This window comes from Colobus angolensis, unplaced genomic scaffold, assembly GCF_000951035.1.
Source record: "Colobus angolensis palliatus isolate OR3802 unplaced genomic scaffold, Cang.pa_1.0 Scaffold80, whole genome shotgun sequence".
NCBI classification, from domain to species: Eukaryota; Metazoa; Chordata; class Mammalia; order Primates; family Cercopithecidae; genus Colobus; species Colobus angolensis.
Genome location: NW_012121821.1, coordinates 2,896,526 through 2,913,590, shown reverse-complemented (window position 1 = coordinate 2,913,590; position 17,065 = coordinate 2,896,526). Strand labels below are relative to the sequence as shown.

At 40.1% G+C, this 17,065-nt stretch overlaps 1 protein-coding gene across 3 annotated transcripts in view; it reads left to right on the top strand.

Annotated features, from left to right (window-relative positions):
* GRIP1 (glutamate receptor interacting protein 1) overlaps positions 1 to 17,065 on the top strand; it is a 318,436-nt gene that overhangs the window by 188,947 nt on the left and 112,424 nt on the right. For all 3 annotated transcript variants that reach the window (XM_011929263.1, XM_011929262.1, XM_011929261.1), the window contains exons 8-9: positions 11,984 to 12,131; positions 14,333 to 14,502. In XM_011929263.1, the coding sequence (XP_011784653.1) occupies positions 11,984 to 12,131; positions 14,333 to 14,502 (318 nt within the window). The remainder of the gene's footprint in view (positions 1 to 11,983; positions 12,132 to 14,332; positions 14,503 to 17,065) is intronic.

The window sequence follows — 17,065 nt, the reverse complement described above, 5'->3', positions numbered from 1 at the left end:
ATATTGAATCTTCCTATCCATGAGAATGGAATGTTTTTCCACTTGTTTGTGTACTCTCTTGTTTTCTTGAGCAGTGGTTTGTAGTTCTTCTTAAAGAGGTCCTTCACATCCATTGTAAGTTGCATTCCTAGGTATTTTATTCACTTTGTAGCAATTGTGAATGAGAGTTCACTCATGATTTGGCTCTCTATTATTAGTGTATAGGAATGCTTGTGATTTTTGCACATTGATTTTGTATCCTAAGACTTTGCTGAAGTTGCTTATCAGCTTAAAAAGATTTGGGGCTGAGTTGATGGGTTTTCTAAATATACAATCATGTCATCTGCAAACACAGACAATTTGACTTCCTCACCTCCTATTTGAATACCTGTTATTTCTTTCTCTTGCCTGATTGCCCTGGCAAGAACTTCCAATACTGTGTTGAATAGGAGTGGTGAGAGAGGGCATCCTTGTCTTCTGCTGGTTTTCAGAGGTAATGCTTCCAGTTTTTGCCCATTGAGTATAATATTGACTATGGGTTTGAAATAAATAGCTCTTATTATTTTGAGATACGTTCCATCAATACCTAGTTTATTGAGAGTTTTTAGCATGAAGGGATGTTGAATTTTTTTGAAGGCCTTTTCTGCATCTTTTGAGATAATCACGTGGTTTTCATCATTGGTTCTGTTTATGTGATGGATTACATTTATTGATTTGCATATGTTGAACCAGACTTGCATTCCAGGGATGAAGCCGACTTGATCATGGTGGATAAGCTTTTTGATGTGCTGCTGTATTCAGTTTGCCAGAATTTTATTGAGAATGTTTGCCTCGATGTTCATCAGGGATACTGGCCTGAAATTTTCTTTTTTTGTTGTGTCTCTGCCAGGTTTTGGTATCAGGATGATGCTAGCCTCATAAAATGAGTTAGGGAGGAGTCCCTCTTTTTCTACTGTTTGGAATAGTTTCAGAAGGAATGGTACCAGCTCCTCTTTGTACCTCTAATAGAATTTGGCTGTGAATCCATCTGGTCCTGGGCTTTTTTGGGTTGGTAGGCTATTAATTATTGCCTCAATTTCAGAACTTGTTATTGGTCTGTTCAGGGACTCGACTTCTTCCTAGTTTAGTCTTAAGAGGATATATATGTCCAGGAATTTATCCATACCTTCTAGATTTTATAGTTTATTTGTGTAGAGGTATTTATAGTATTCTCTGATGGTATTTTGTATTTCTATGGGATCAGTGGTGATATTCCCTTTATCATTTTTTATTGTGTCTATTTGATTCTTCTCTCTTTTCTTCTTTATTAGTCTGGCTAGTAGTCTATCTATTTTGTTAATCTTTTCAAAAAACCAGCTCCTGGATTCATTGATTTTTTTCAAAGGGTTTTTTGTATCTCTATCTCCTTCAGTTCTGCTCTGATCTTAGTTATTTCTTGTCTTCTGCTAGCTTTTGAATTTGTTTGCTCTTGCTTTTCTAGTTCTTTTAATTGTGATGTTAGGGTGTCAATTTTAGATCTTGCCTGCTTTCTCCTGTGGGCATTTAGTGCTGTAAATCTCCCTCTAAACACTGCTTTAGCTGTGTCCCAGAGATTCTGGTATGTTATGTCTTTGTTCTTATTGGTTTCAAATAACTTATTTATTTCTGCCTTAATTTCATTATTTATCCACTAGTCATTCAGGAGCAGGTTATTCAGTTTCCATGTAGTTGTGGTGGTTTTGAGTAGGTTTCTTAATCCTGAATTCTAATTTGATTGCACTGTTGTCTGAGAGACTATTTGTTATGATTTCCATTCTCTTGCATTTGTTGAGGAGTGTTTTACTTCCAATTATGTGGTCAATTTTAGAATAAGTGTGATGTGGTGCAGAGAAGAATGTATATTCTGTTGATTTGGGGTGGAGAGTTCTGTAGATGTCTATTAGGTCCACTTGGTCCAGAGCTGAGATCAAGTCCTGAATATCCTTGTTAATTTTCGGTCTCATTGATCTGTCTAATATTGACAGTGGGGTGTTAGAGTCTCCCACACTTATTGTGTGGGAGTCTAAATCTCTTTGTAGGTCTCTAAGAACTTGCTTTATGAATCTTGTATTGGGTGCATATATATTTAGGATGGTTAGCTCTTCTTGTTATGTTGATCTTTTTACTATTATGTAATACCCTTCTTGTCTTTTTTGATCTTTGTTGGTTTAAAGACTGTTTTATCAGAGACTAGGATTGCAACCCCTGCTTTTTTGTTTTCCATTTGCTTGGTAAATCTTCCTTCATCCCTTTATTTTGAGCCTGTGTGTGTCTTTGCACATGAGATGGGTCTGCTGAATACAGCACACCAATGGGTCTTGACTCTTCATCCAATTTGCCAGTCTGTGTCTTTTAACTGGCATTTAGCCCATTTACATTTAAGGTTAATATTCTTCTGTGTGAATTTGATCCTGTCATTATGATGCTAGCTCAATATTTTGTCCGTTAGTTGGTGCATTTTCTTTATCGTGTCAATGGTCTTTACAATTTGGTATGTTTTTGCAGTGACATGTACTGGTTTTTCCTTTCCATATTTAGTGCTTCCTTCAGGAGCTGGCAGTGACAAAAAATCTCTCAGCATTTGCTTGGCTGTAACAGATTTTATTTCTTTTTCGCTAATGAAGTTATTTTGGCTGGATATGAAATTCTGGGTTAAAAATTCTTTTCTTTAAGAATATTGAATATTGGCCACCACTCTCTTCTGGCTTGTAGGGTTTCTGCAGAGAGATCTGCTGTTAGTCTGATGGGCTTCCCTTTGTGGGTAACCCAACCTTTCTCTCTGGCTGCCGTTAACATTTTTTCCTTCATTGCAACCTTGGTGAATCTGACAATTATGTGTCTTGGGGTTGCTCTTCTCGAGGAGTATCTTTATGGTGTTCTCTGTGTTTCCTGAATTTGAATGTTAGCCTGCCTTGCTAGGCTGGGGAAGTTCTACTGGATAATATCCTGAAGAGTGTTTTCCAGCTCAGTTCCATTCTCTCTGTCACTTTCAGGTACACCAATCAAATATAGGTTTGGTCTTTTCACATCGTCCCATATTTCTTGGAGGCTTTGTTCATTCCTTTTTATTATTTTTCCTCTAATCTTGTCTTCACACTTTATTTCATTAAGTTGATCTTCAATCTCTGATATCCTTTCTTCTGCTTGATCAATTTGGCTATTGATACTTGTGTATGCTTCTCAAAGTTCTCAAGCTGTTTTTCAGCTGCATCAGGTCATTTATGTTCTTCTCTAAACTGGTTATTTTAGTTAGTAATTCGTCTAACCTTTTTTTAATGTTCTTAGCTTCCTTGCATTGGGTTAGAACATGCTCCTTCAGCTCGGAGGAGTTTGTTATTACCTATCTTCTGAAGCCTACTTCTGTCATTTCATCAAACTCATACTCCATCCAGTTTTGTTCCCTTGCTGGCAAGGAATTGTGATCCTTTGGAGGAGAAGAGACATTCTGGTTTTTTGAATTTTTAGCCTTTTTGCACTGGTTTTTCTTAATTTTCATGGATTTATCTACCTTTGATCTTTGATGTTGGTGACCTTCGGGTGGGGTTTCTTTGTGGGCGTCCTTTTGTTGATGTTGATGCTATTCCTTTCTGTTTGTTAGTTTTCATTCTCACAGTTAGGTCCCTCTGCTGCAGTTCTGCTGGAGTTTCCTGGAGGTCCACTCCAGACCCTGTTTGCCTGGATATCACCAGTGGAAGTTGCAGAACAGCAAAGATTGCTGCCTGTTCCTTCCTCTGGAAGCTTCGTCCCAGAGGGGCATCCACCAGATACCAGCTGGAGCTCTCCTGTAAGAGGTGTCTGTCAACCCCTGCTGGGAGTTGTCTGCCAGTCAGGAGGCACTGTCCCTTCAAGGAGCCCACTTGAGGAGACAGTTTGACGCTTAGCAGAGCTCAAGTGCTGTGCTGGGAGATCTGCTGCTCTCTTCAGAGCCAGCAGGCAAGAATGTTTAAGTCTGCTGAAGCTGCACCCATAGCTGCCCCTTCCCCCAGGTGCTCTGTCCTAGGGAGATGGGAGTTTTATCTCTCACCTCCTGACTGGGGCTGCTGCCTTTCTTTAAGAGATGCCCTGCCCAGATAGGAGGAATATAGAGAGGCAGTCTGGCCACAGCAGCTTTGCCGAGCTGCAGTGGCCTCCACTGAGTTCGAACTTCCCAGTGGCTTTGTTTAGGCTATGAGGGGAAAACCACCTACTCAAGCCCCAGTATTGGGGGACGCCCCTCACCCAACCAAGCTCAAGCATCCCAGGTCGACTCCAGACTGCTATGCTGGCAGCGAGAATGTCAAGCCAGTGGATCTTAGCTTGCTGGGCTCCATGGGGGTGGGGTCTTCTGAGCTCCCTGGCTTCAGCCCCCTTTCCAGGAGAGTGAATGATTCTCTCTCACTGGCATTCCAGGCACCACTGGGGTATGAAAAAAAAACTCCTTCAGCTAGCTCGGTGTCTGCCCAAGTGGCCGCCCAGTTTTGTGCTTGAAACCCACAGCCCTGGTGGCCTAGGCACTGGAGAGCATCTCCTTGTCTGCAGGTTGTGAAGACCATGGGAAAAGCGCAGTATCTGGGCCAGCGTGCACCATTCCTCACAGCACAGTCTGTCACAGCTTCCCTTGGCTAGGGAGGGAGTTCCCCAACCCCTTGTGCTTCCCAGTTGAGGCAATGCCCCACCCTGCTTCAGCTTGCCCTTCATGGGCTGCACCCACTGTCTAATCAGTCCCAATGATATGAGCCATGTACCTCAGTTGGAAATGCAGAAATCACCTGCCTTCTGCATTGATCTTGCTGGGACCTGCAGACTGGAGCTGTTCCTGTTTGACCATCTTGCCAGCCACCAGATAACTCAATATTTTCATAAGCATTTTGACCATATTATATTAAAGATTTCATTGGGCAGGAAGAGAGGAATTGCAAACAGTATGTTAAAAAGAAAAAAAGTAACTAGAAACTTAATGAGATTCAACAGAATATATTTCTGTAATGGAATCCAGGAGTTCAACACTACTCCCCACCTTCTTGGCATGGGATCCCAAGGGGTTACTTGAAGGAAAGAAGGAATAGTCAATGTTAATCTTTGCATCCCCACTACTTTTCAGTGTGCATGGCATATAGTTGGCAGTTAGTAAATATAGTTTTAAAATTCATGTTGTTGGATGGATGGTGACTTAGAAAGTCCACTTCCATGGGACTATGAGGTGGATAGCCTTCTATCCTAGCAAGAATATAATTAGGCTTCCCCAGCCTCCTGAGAGTACATTAATGCTGCTGCTGATTCATCTGATGCCCAAAGCATATGGATCTGGTCCTAGTCACCTACGTAAAATGCCACCATACGAGTGCCTCATTACAGGGGGCTTCCTTGAATTGTCTAATATCCAGCTTCTTTTCAAAACCTAAGTAGAGAAAAGATTGACATCTAACAAAGATCCCAAGAGACATTCAGTCTGTTTACCCTGGGATCCACCTTTATATCATGTTGACCAATACATTATCTCGTCCCATTCTAGAGACACCATCATTGATTTGCTTTTTAATCTTATATCTCAACCTTGATCAAGGAACAGCTGTTGGAAACTACCTCTACATCCTATCATAAAATGTGTTGAGGGCATTATCCATTATATCATTTACCACCATCTATATATAAAAGCCCATGAGAGAGATATCTTTAACGCTCCCTGCTAGGATCGTCTTTATTTCCACCACAGGGACTAGTAGACTTCCTCCTTTCCAATAGGGAGAACTGCATAATTGATTATGTTTTCTTTATTATTCAGGTTGCTGGGAAATTGAGTCATTCTTTTTATTGGAACAAAATTCACATAACATACAAATAATCATTTTAAAGATACAATTCAGTGGCACTTAGTATATTTACAGAGTTGTGCAAATATCCCCTCTGTCTAACTCCAGCACATTTTTATCATCCCAAAAGGAAACCTTATATCCATTAAGCAGTCATTTTTCCCTCCCCAGCAACCCTGGCAACTACTAATTGTACTTCTACTTTCTGTACCTATGGATTTACTTATAGTTCAGTGTCATGCTTGCAGTGCAGTCAGACTCTATTAACCCTTGTGGTATGGCATTTGTAGACTCTTTCTTCCTGGTTGTTTCCTTATATTACTTATTTTGTTTCAAGCAAACAGCCTCAAGATTTTTGCGTAAAGATGAGTAGAGATATACACAAATAAGAATATCCTCCTTTTTACCTCCAGAGCCACTTGCCACCCTTCTTGCTGTTCTGCCATGACCTATGTGGTCTACACTATGGGCTCTCAAGCCCTCTGGCTTCCAGTTGAGTTTGGCTAATAGGGAATGATGGCAGTCGATCAGGGGAAGGGAGGACAATGATGAAAAGTATTACTCTCCCGACTTCTTCCTTGTGGGTTCACTGAAATTGGTCCCTTGAGTGAAGGTCCCAGCTCATGTCAAGGAGCCCTCATCACTTAGGCCTTTCCAAATCCTGGTTCTACTAGCAATTCTATTCTTTACCTTTTCAGGCTTAGTAGGGTACGGTCACTATTATTTCTCGCCCCAGAGTACTGTATCATCCCTTGTAGTTTCTCTATAAGCTTCTCATACCTTTCTAAGTTGTTCCTTTATTAAACTCTTCCCAAGTTATCCTAATTTGAATGTATCATGTGTTTCTTGCTGGGACCTGACTTAAACAGCATACTCTACCCCATGGTTCTGTTCAGCTGTCAGTCAACATAATTTGCTCAGAGTCCTCAGCAGATGAGCAGGTCTGGTAGATTCTCCTAGAGCCAAACAATGTCCTCTTCCTCGTGTCCACTGCATTCACATAGGGTTCTATTAAGGTGTATAACAGGCAGGTTGACATGGTTTGCAGGTCAGGGCCATAATCCCTGAGGATGTGACATTTGAGCAGAGCAGTTGTTTTAAAAAAAAAAAAAAAAAAAAAAAAAAAAACAAAAAACAGGAGGTGAAGGAAGGGACTGGAAGAGGTGGGGCATTCTGGGTAGAGAGAACAACATAAATGAAGGCACTGTAGCAGGGATTGACAGCATTCTGAATAACTAAAATAACTGGAACCAGAACTGGAACAGAGAGAAGCAGGGCAGAATGGTGGAAGATAAAACTGGTGAAGGAAGCAGAAGCCAGATCATGCAGGTCCTTGTAGACCATGTTAAGAACCTGTACTCCGTTACCAGAACAGCTTGGGATTAATGTGATGAGATATTCAATTTAAAGGATCACTCTGGATTGGGGAAGGTGAAGGGCATGAGAGGATGTGGGGAAATCAGATGATGGTAACTCGGGCTAAAATGGTGATCATGGAGATGGAAAGAATGGATGAAATTGAGAGCTATTTAGGGGGTAAAATCAAGAGAAATTTATAAGGATCTGGGAGAAGATGGGACCAGGGATGGCACCTGGGTTTCTGGTTTGTGTGATGGAGTGCAGCATGAACCCAGCACTGGAGAAGGAAACGTGCAGAAGCAGTGGAGTAGGGTGGTCTCACTCTTCAGTTTGGGACATGTGTCGATGTTCCTAGGAGATGACCAAAAATTGTTCTAAGTGACAAATATGAGCTTGGGGGAATGATGTGTGCTGGATTTAAGAGTGACTGAGGTAAGTGAAACTGTGGGCTACTGAAGTGAGAGAATACAAGACTGAGCTTCTGTTAACTGTTATCAATAAGCCCTGATTGTCTTTCATGAGATAAGCACCCTTTTTTCTTCATCATTTTTTTCTGGTTAGTTAGATTAGGACCTTACTATGATAGAATCTTGCTAGAAAGTTGTAGTTGTGCCCTGGAAACTTCTTAATGTGGAAGCTTCATATTATGTGATGTCTCCTTGAAGGTGGAAGACATCCTCCAAACTCAGTCTTTAAAGGATGTTATTATTGTCATCCAAATATTTAAAGATCTGAGGATTTTCATCCCACCTTTATAAACATCAGTTATCAAGAATCACTTTTCTATCTAGCAGCTCATCTCTTCTATTGATTTGTAGGATACTGGGATTTAAATTCTAGCTACTGTATATTTTCATAAATTTGGTTAACCTGCCTTAACTTTCTCTGGCGAGCTACTTAAATGGCATCGTTATTTCTCTGTAGATTCACAGATTGCCATGACTAGGGAAGTTTTATTCAAATCTCTTCATTTTACAAGTGAAGAAAATGAGATGTAAGGGAGATGATGGCTCGGGCCACATGCTGAGTTGATGATATGGCAAGAACCACCCTCTAGCTGGTCCTCAGCTCCAGCCTTGAGTCCCGTATAACACCACACTGCCTCTTCCCTTAACCATGACTTTGAATTAATCTTACCTCAGAACTGTAATGCTTTCTACTTTAAGTTTTAAAGGAGATTCATTAATTGCATATTTGCATCTCCCAAATGGAAATATTGCACTTGTTGTTTTTTCAAGCCTTAATGGGGCAAGTTGTACTTGAAGAGAGACTTGTTCTAGTTTCCAATCACAGAAGCCGCTGTAGAAGCTGTGGATGCTCTCTCTCTCTCACCCTCTAATTTAATGATGGCAGAGGATCTGGCATCCTTTTCCTAAGCTTCTTAATACTCCTACTCCTATCATTTCTTTCTACCAGAACAATTTCATGTTAATTCTTCATGATCATTGGAACATTAAAACCACACAAAAATATAAGTTTTAATACTTTGACAAATATACAGGCCAGCAGGAAAAAAAAAAAAAAAAAAAAAAAACTAAAGGGTTTATATTTAAACACCTTTTGAATATCCTGATGACCTCTTTAAAAACTCTCATGTTTAATCATGATTTAGTACTTTTTAGAAAAGTGAATGCTTTGTGTAAGTATTGAGTAATGGTTGGTTGTAGTTTTATAAAATTTACATCTGCAAATACCTACTTTAAATATCCGCTTCTTATAATAACAGTCCAAGACAGATACATTGGTGCAGTCCTCTCAAATGAAAAGGCCTATTGGAATACCAATTCAGTCATTGTATCAAAGACCCAAACTCATAATGCTCACATAAAGATGATAGAAGTTTCTTTCTCAATCTCTTGAGAAATCTGAAGATTTTAGGACCCTAGGCTTCATCTATCTCATGGTTTGATGCTTTGGTCTGCATGGCTGAAGATGGCTTACCACTTCTGAGCCCACATTTCACCAGCAAGGGGGAAATGAGGGAGAGGGGGGCACAGCTATTCTTTTTAAGAGCACATCCTGGAACATGTCACATCTCACTTCCCATTGGCTGGAACCCGGTCCTATGGCTACACCTTGCTGCAAGGGAGGCTGGGAAATGTGGTTCTTAACTGGGCAGCCATTTGCTCAGCTAAACCTTAGAAACCCTATTACTGACAAAAGAAGGGAAGATGAGATATCAGGGAACACCTAGCAGTTTCTGTCATTTCTAAAACAGATTAAGTAGTAAGTAATCTAGAAACTTTATCATTTTCACCTGTTAAGCAAAATAAATTTATCTTTAGACATGACAAAACCATGAGGAAGAACATAAGTGATTGTCACCCCACAAACATACCTATTAAAATCCAACAAGACCTTGGAGAGTGGGTTTGAGAAATCAAAATTAGTCATTCTAAAATTCTAGAAAGGTAATGTGAGAAAAGGCCCTGGTAGGCCAGAGCTCATGTGGAGTTTGGCTGAGCAGAAAAAGGTTGCCTTGCAGCGTGCTTAAGGAACAGAAGGAGGAAGGCCAACTGCTGGGGGTGGAGCCAGAGGCATCACATTGTGTGCACTGAGCTCAGCCACAGATCTTTTTTAAAATTGAGAGGTGGGCAAATTAACCACCTTAGTGACAGAAGGACAACTAAAACAGAGACTGCAGGGACTGACAAGGATTCTTTACTAGGGTCTCCTGACTGAGACACGAGGTGCAAACTACCATTGCACGTAGGCACGGGGCCCACTCACTGAAAACTCCAAGGTGAGAGTAAGGCAGGACGCACAATGACCAGGTGAAACTCTGGAGAGAAACAAAGCAGCAAATGAGGGAGAAGGAGAGAGAGAAGCCAGGACATTGTCATTGGTCCTAGTCTGATGCCAGGAGATCAGAGAAATTAATACAGCAAGGTGAGTGAGAGCAGAGAGTAGCATCCACCATAGTTAGGTTCATGGGCAAATCAACTGTAAGATCTGGGGTAGTTGTAATACCCCAGAGCCAAAAACTCTTAGTAGATTAAGACCTTTGGCTTCTTGCAGATATTATTAATGAAACTCTGCTTGCTCTGGAATTGACAGGAAGAGGTATAGGCCCTAATGATCTCTTAACCTTTTTAAGGACTAACATTTCAATCTTACCAGTCAGTTAGGAAACATGGTGTTAACACATGCAAGAATCCTTAGCACTGGATATGCATGTTGTTGACCTGGATATTGTCATCTTTACTTTAAGAAATAATTTATCTCAAACTGAAGATGGCTCTCTCCCATGGACCTTTCAGCTTCATGACTCAATGCATATTACCTGAGCTTCAGCAATCAGAATACAGATTTCCTATTTCACTACATCTAAGTGGGGCCTTGATGACAAAGATGTTCTTGCAGAAAGGCAAAATTGTATTAATGGAGTGTCGAACATCAGAACAGTCAAAACTTAGGAAAAGATTACAGACCCAGTATGCAGTCTTGAAAAATGAGATGACTCAAAAGCTTGAGGTCATAATATAACAATAATGAAAATATCCTATATGTGTAACAAAGTGCTTTGGTCATTGGTTTGGTTTTAATAAACATTGTGGAAAAGATATCATTTTATAGGTAAGCAAGCAGGCTTAGAAAGTTTTAGTATTGTTAATTGTCAATTTTGTCAAAATACAAAAAAAGACAGTTTTAGTAACTGGTCTTGTCTTAGATACCATGACACAAATATTGTGAAAATGGGAATTGAATTCAGATGTTTTAATTCCATGTCCCAGACTCTTTCCCTTGTGTCATGTGGCTCTTCTGAGCTTTAAGCAACATCATGAGCTTTCTCATTTGTTCATGCATTCATTCTACAACTATTAGTGGCATACCTCCGATGTGCTAATCATTATACTAGGCACTGAAAATGCTGTGATTGACAAGACATAGTATCTGCCTTCAAGCATGCTTACAATCTAGCAAGGAACACAGGCACATCATCCATACTGGCCACTGTGAACCAGTGAAATGTATGCTACAGCAGCAGGAATAGAGCAGGCTGTAGAAGCACATGTGAAAGGCATCTTACCAAATTACGGCTTAGGTTTCCTGAGGAATTGATGTTGGCATTGAGTCCACAAATGTTAGAAGGAGTTGAAGGAACAAAGAGTGTTCCAAGCCAAAAATAAAGTATATATGAAGTTATGCTTGAGAGGGAGGTGATCCTAAGTGAGTTCCAGAGGAGGGAAAGACCCAAAAGCTTTACAAATTCAACTTAGTGGACCATTTCTACTACTTGTCTAGAGACATCATCCATCCATCCATTCTTCCAATCATCTATCTACCCATCCATTCATCCTTCTATCCATCTTGTCATTCTTTTATTTATCCATCCACTCATCCTTCTTTCCTTTCTCCCTCCTTTCCTCCCTCCATTTCTTTCTTCTTTCCTTCCTTTCTTTTTTATATCCATCCTTTCATCCATTCATTCATCCATCCATTTATTCCTGGTAGGTGCTAAGATATTGATTGAATTAAGTAATTAATTTAAAAAACCTTTACTGAAAGACCTAGCATATGCTAGGCATTGTGCCAAGCACTGTAGAGGGGATAAAGATACAAGAGATATTATCCCAAGTGACATGGAGCTTAAAATCTCATTGAAGGGATGAACATTACACATACATTAATACAATACAAGCTGAATGGAACAGGTGTGTTAAGAGATGCCGTATGAATTTATCATTGGCTGTGGGGATATTATATGGAGGGAAATCTAAATATCAGTGATAAAATTAACAGGCTAACATCAAACTGAATATTCTTCATCTTTTTCTTTTGTGTATTTGCTTATTTGTTTTATTTTGTTTTGTTTTCTGAAATTTGTTCTTTGACAGATTCTGTGGCAACAGCATCCGGGCCACTACTAGTCGAAGTTGCCAAAACTCCTGGTGCCAGCCTTGGGGTTGCCCTAACTACCTCGATGTGCTGTAACAAACAAGTCATTGTCATAGACAAAATCAAATCTGCAAGTATTGCAGACAGGTAAGTATTGTAGAAAGTGCCTACGTTTCCGCCAGGCGTGGTGGCTCACACCTGTAATCCCAACACTTTGGGAGGCTGAGGCAGGCGGATCACCTGAGGTCAGGAGTTCGAGACCAGCTTGGCCAACATGGTGAAACCCCATCTACTAAAAATACAAGAAATTAGCCAGTCGTGGTGGCAGACATCTGTAATCCCAGCTGCTCAGGAGGCTGAGGCACGAGAATCACTTAAACTCATGAGGCAGAGGTTGCAGTGAGCCAAACCATTGCACTCCAGCCTGGGCAACAAGAGGGAAACTCCGTCTCAAAAACAAACAGAAAAAAGTGCCTCCTTTTCAAAAGTGTATGTGTGCAATTTTAAGTATATATAAACACATATGTACACACACTTGTGATACACATATACACATGCATAGACACATACACGTACACAAACACACACAATTCTCTTGCCAGTTTATACAGGTTTCACACAGAGGAGCAAGTTACTGTTGTAGGGCTTAAAAATTCACCTATGTGTCAGCCACCCCATAATGTCACTTCGCCTCATCCAGATGTTTGGTGGTTTGGTGTGGCCTTTAGCCACCAAAAAATAAAAAAAAAACAAAACAAAAAAACAAGCAACTAAGCAAGTTTTCTTGCTGTGTCCTAGGGCACTAGCCTGTTCTTAATGTAGGGTAACTGAGTAGATCTTTATTAAACCCCGTGCAGAGCAGTGATGGGTTTTCCTGAATTGTTGACAAAATTAAATCCTGCTACCATAAAATATGATTTCTTTGTTTCTTAAATAAATAAAACAATACTTTTAAAAATATTTTTTACAATACTTGAAAAAAGTCCTATACTCTCATAGCATGTAAATCTTAGGATTTTACAACCTTCGAGGGTCTCTTAAAATATTCGCTTCAATGCCACAATAAAAATGAAACTTCATGTTTCTAATTAATGTTTTATACTCGCAAGGCAAAAGGGGAAGGAAAAAAAGACTACCTTTCCATCTAGTAAATTATTTTACAGCTCCTGGTAAGAAAAACCTCATCTCCCATAGCTAAAGCACTCCAAGTGCAAAAAATGTGGAATTACATTTTTAGTTGGAAGAGATGACTTGAAATGCTTTTGTCTTGAGAAATAGACTATTCACACTGGGAATTTATAGATTTACTGCACCTGAATGACCAGTCTCCCCTGTATGTTTCCAGCCCTCTTCTCCATGTGCTCCTCAACCTGCCTGGAAAACCTCCAGCCATGGTGCAGTGAACTGCAGCAACCCCCAGTAGTGTGGTCAGTCTATAGCTCCACTGGTCTTACCCGACATTCAGTCCTTATCAGTGACAGCCATTGATCCAGGGGTGTTCTCCAGTTCAGTGGCTCAGGGTGCTTTAATTTTCTCCCTCTGTTTTTTCGCATTCTGCAGGGGGTAACCAGTTTAAGGAACTGTTCACTTGACTAGTATGTGGAGATGCTGATGGCTGTGCCAACTTTTCTCAACTCATCTAGTAGCCAGCTCTTGAGCTCAGCAAGATGTAGCAGCTAGCCCCTTCCCTGCCCCCATCTTTCCCCTTGACTCACCATGCAGGCCTGGTTTTATTACTCACTTGACTCCTGCATAATTTCTACCATTATCAAGAACTTTTACACTAATACATGTTCAACTCCAGAATAACATAATAATAAAGAACTAGTGATCTTGGAGCTTGTGTGAGGATTCCAAGGAAGTATTACGGAAATCTCCCCAAGTTATTCTTCTTCACACGTAAAATAGACCCTATTCCAATTCTGAGAGTCATGTTTGAGATTCCGAAGATTTACCAACTCATGTTTACGGATAGAAAAGCCTAGAACAAACAAACACAGACAGAAGTCCAGGGGAAACCTTTTCCTGTTTTTCCCTTTCCTCTTGCTCACTTTCCCTCAACTTTCCACACAAGCACTCCAAAATAAGATTTTTTTTTTTTTAGAGAAGGACAAGAGAAAACATTTCCTTGAATTTTTCTGTATTTTCCAGAAGGTTTTACTTCCTTATTCATATTCAAGGTACTTAAAATTTGACAGATGGTGTTTCCTATAACACTCAAACTTTTCTTTCTTTCTTTTTTTTTTAAGTAAATGAAAACTGTGTGAAATTTTAACTATGAGGTACATGAAAGTCAGATTCCAAAGAGGAAGGCACCACCTCTTACCGAGTATTTCTCCTTTCCGTAGATGTGGCGCATTGCACGTGGGAGATCACATCCTCTCCATCGACGGAACCAGCATGGAGTACTGTACACTTGCAGAAGCAACCCAGTTCCTGGCCAACACCACTGACCAAGTCAAGCTTGAGATCCTTCCCCATCATCAGACACGGCTGGCCCTAAAGGGGCCCGACCATGGTGAGATGATCTACCTGGATCAAGCTCTTTCTCTGGCCCTCACAGTGTTGCTCCCTCTAGCAGAGTTAGACTGGGTCTCATTCTGCCTTTATTTTGAGACGGAGTCTCACTCTGTCCCCCAGGCTGGAGTGCAGTAGCATGACCTCAGCTCACTCCAACCTCCGCCTCCTGAGTTCAAGCCATTCTCCTACCTCAGCCTTCCAAGTAGCTGGGATTACAGGCACCCACCACCATGCCCAGCTAATTTTTGTATTTTTAGTAGAGACAGGGTTTCACTATGTTGATCAGACTCATCATTTCTTTACAAAACAAGGTTGTGTTTGTTTACTCAAATTCATCTTCCAAAGTCTTTTTTCCAAGCCACACATAATTTACTTGAAACCATAACATCAAGGAAAAAATTTTCAGGCTACTGCTATTTAATATTTTTTTCTTTACAAAGTCTTTGGTGCAAATTGAATGTGCAGAGAAGGCAAATAATTTGACTTCTTGGTATTCATTTTGAATTTCCAATCTAGATGAAGGCCAGTGAAGGCAAATAGTAAAACTCTCACTTAAAACCAAATAAGCAAAGTGGATTTTGATGGCAGAACCTTCAAATATTTGGCAGGAATCAGAGGGAACCAGTTATATGAAGCATTGGTTTTCAATATATTTTGTCTTTTGCCAGTGTAGTTTTTTTCTTAGGATAGAGAACAACCTGCATAATGGAAAATCTTGTCTGGGAGAATCAGAATATTTGACTCCATTTATTCAATAAAAAGTGTCAGCTGAAGGTATCTGCATTTTCACTCCCTTGAAATTCACAGATACATTTGCCGGGTGTTTACACCATCTACCTAGGCACCTTTAGGCAAAACCTGGTATGAGAAAGGGGTCTTTGAGCCCCAAATCAAATGAAGTCAAGTTCTCCAGTAGGATCTTTGTTCCTACTCCTTCTCCTGCCCTATTCCTTAAACCAAGCAGCATTCCTTTGTACTTCTTGAAATTAGAGGCCTCACTAGTATTGTCAGGGTGGCCTGAAGGAGGATAATGCATTTCTGTATATTTAGACATAGTGCAGTTTTCTCTGAAATTGAAATTTTGCTTATGAGGGGGTCATTTGTATTGTGTCTCTCACCTTCTAAAACACACTGTACTTCTCCACAGTCTGGGGTGGGGGGAAAGAGGGACCAGATAATTTTCATACTAAATCAGTCAGCTGGATGCAACCTTTTTAATTAAATGGAGCTTAGACAGCCCTGAAGCTAATGAAAATCTCTAGTACAACATTACCCTTATCAGATTTTAATTTTACACATTGGAGTAGAGAAATGATGCAGCATAGGCAGGTTATGAAAAGAAAATCTGCATCACAGTATTGGAATAGAAATGCAAACAGCTGTAGGAAGGTGCCATTCACAAGGATGCACACCATTCCTATCAGGAGGCCCTGTGGGCCCTTCCTGCACTCTGGCAGAGAGGAGAGATTTCTGAAGCTGTTTAAGTTTCTTTAAATTAACTGGCAGTCGTCGTTGGATTTGGAGCACAGTAGCCATAAGAATGCACACTGTAGTGCTCTCTCATCGTGGGGTTTTCCTTGCTAAATTCTGGTATCAGCGAATCGGAAATGCATACCAGACCCTTTTAAAACGTTAGCGTCTTTAGCAACCTCTTTTATTTTTCTTTAGTTGGCCCTGTATACAATTCATAAATAATTCAAATGTTTTCAACTCATGGAATATTAAACTTTTTAACCTGCCAAGGCAACTTAAGATTAATTTATGTACTAAAATATAAGGACTAAGAATGAATTTTTTGCCTTTATTGTGGAAAACCTGATGTTTGTGTTGCAGGGGCAGGAAGCTGATAGGAAGTTTAGGTAATTTCAGCTTCCACTTCTGACTCCATCATCTACATTTACTGAAAGTTTTTCACTGTCTTTCTTATCAAGTAGGCATTTTCTCTGTATTGCACATTAAAATCAGACTTGCATTTCCAAGAGGAAATACATTTTGGCTCCTAAACATAATTAAATCATAGTAAAGAAGAAAAACAAACACAAAATTACTATTATGTTTACAATTCTCAAACTTACATTTTTGACTAATGGAGTTTTACATAGTTTTACCCTTTCTCCGCAAGAAAGTTCTGATTGTTTTTTTAAGATCTCTGATGCCTGAGCAGTGTGTCTCTCAACACACTTCCCAAATTTTCAGATTTTGTTAGCAGCAAAGCATACACCAAAGAGTTTTCAGGGCAATGTAGAAATGAATATCTCAACTTGAAATAAGAGATTAGCTATGCCTTTCACTGATAAATAGCAGCATTAAAGAAGCTGACAAAAATGAGTTTTCAGTGACATTAGAAATTGTTCCCACTGAAGATTTTCAGAGACATAATTGGATTGAAGGAAACTGACATTTTAGAAAGGAAAATGTGACCAGAGTCACTAGACTCAACACATTCAGTACCAAGAGGACCTTCCATTTGAGAGCTCTAGGGCTACCACTGGAACCGCTGTGGTCTGCTCTCTCAAACATCCTGAACAGAGCAAGAGGCTGCAATTAAGAGAAGAAAGAAA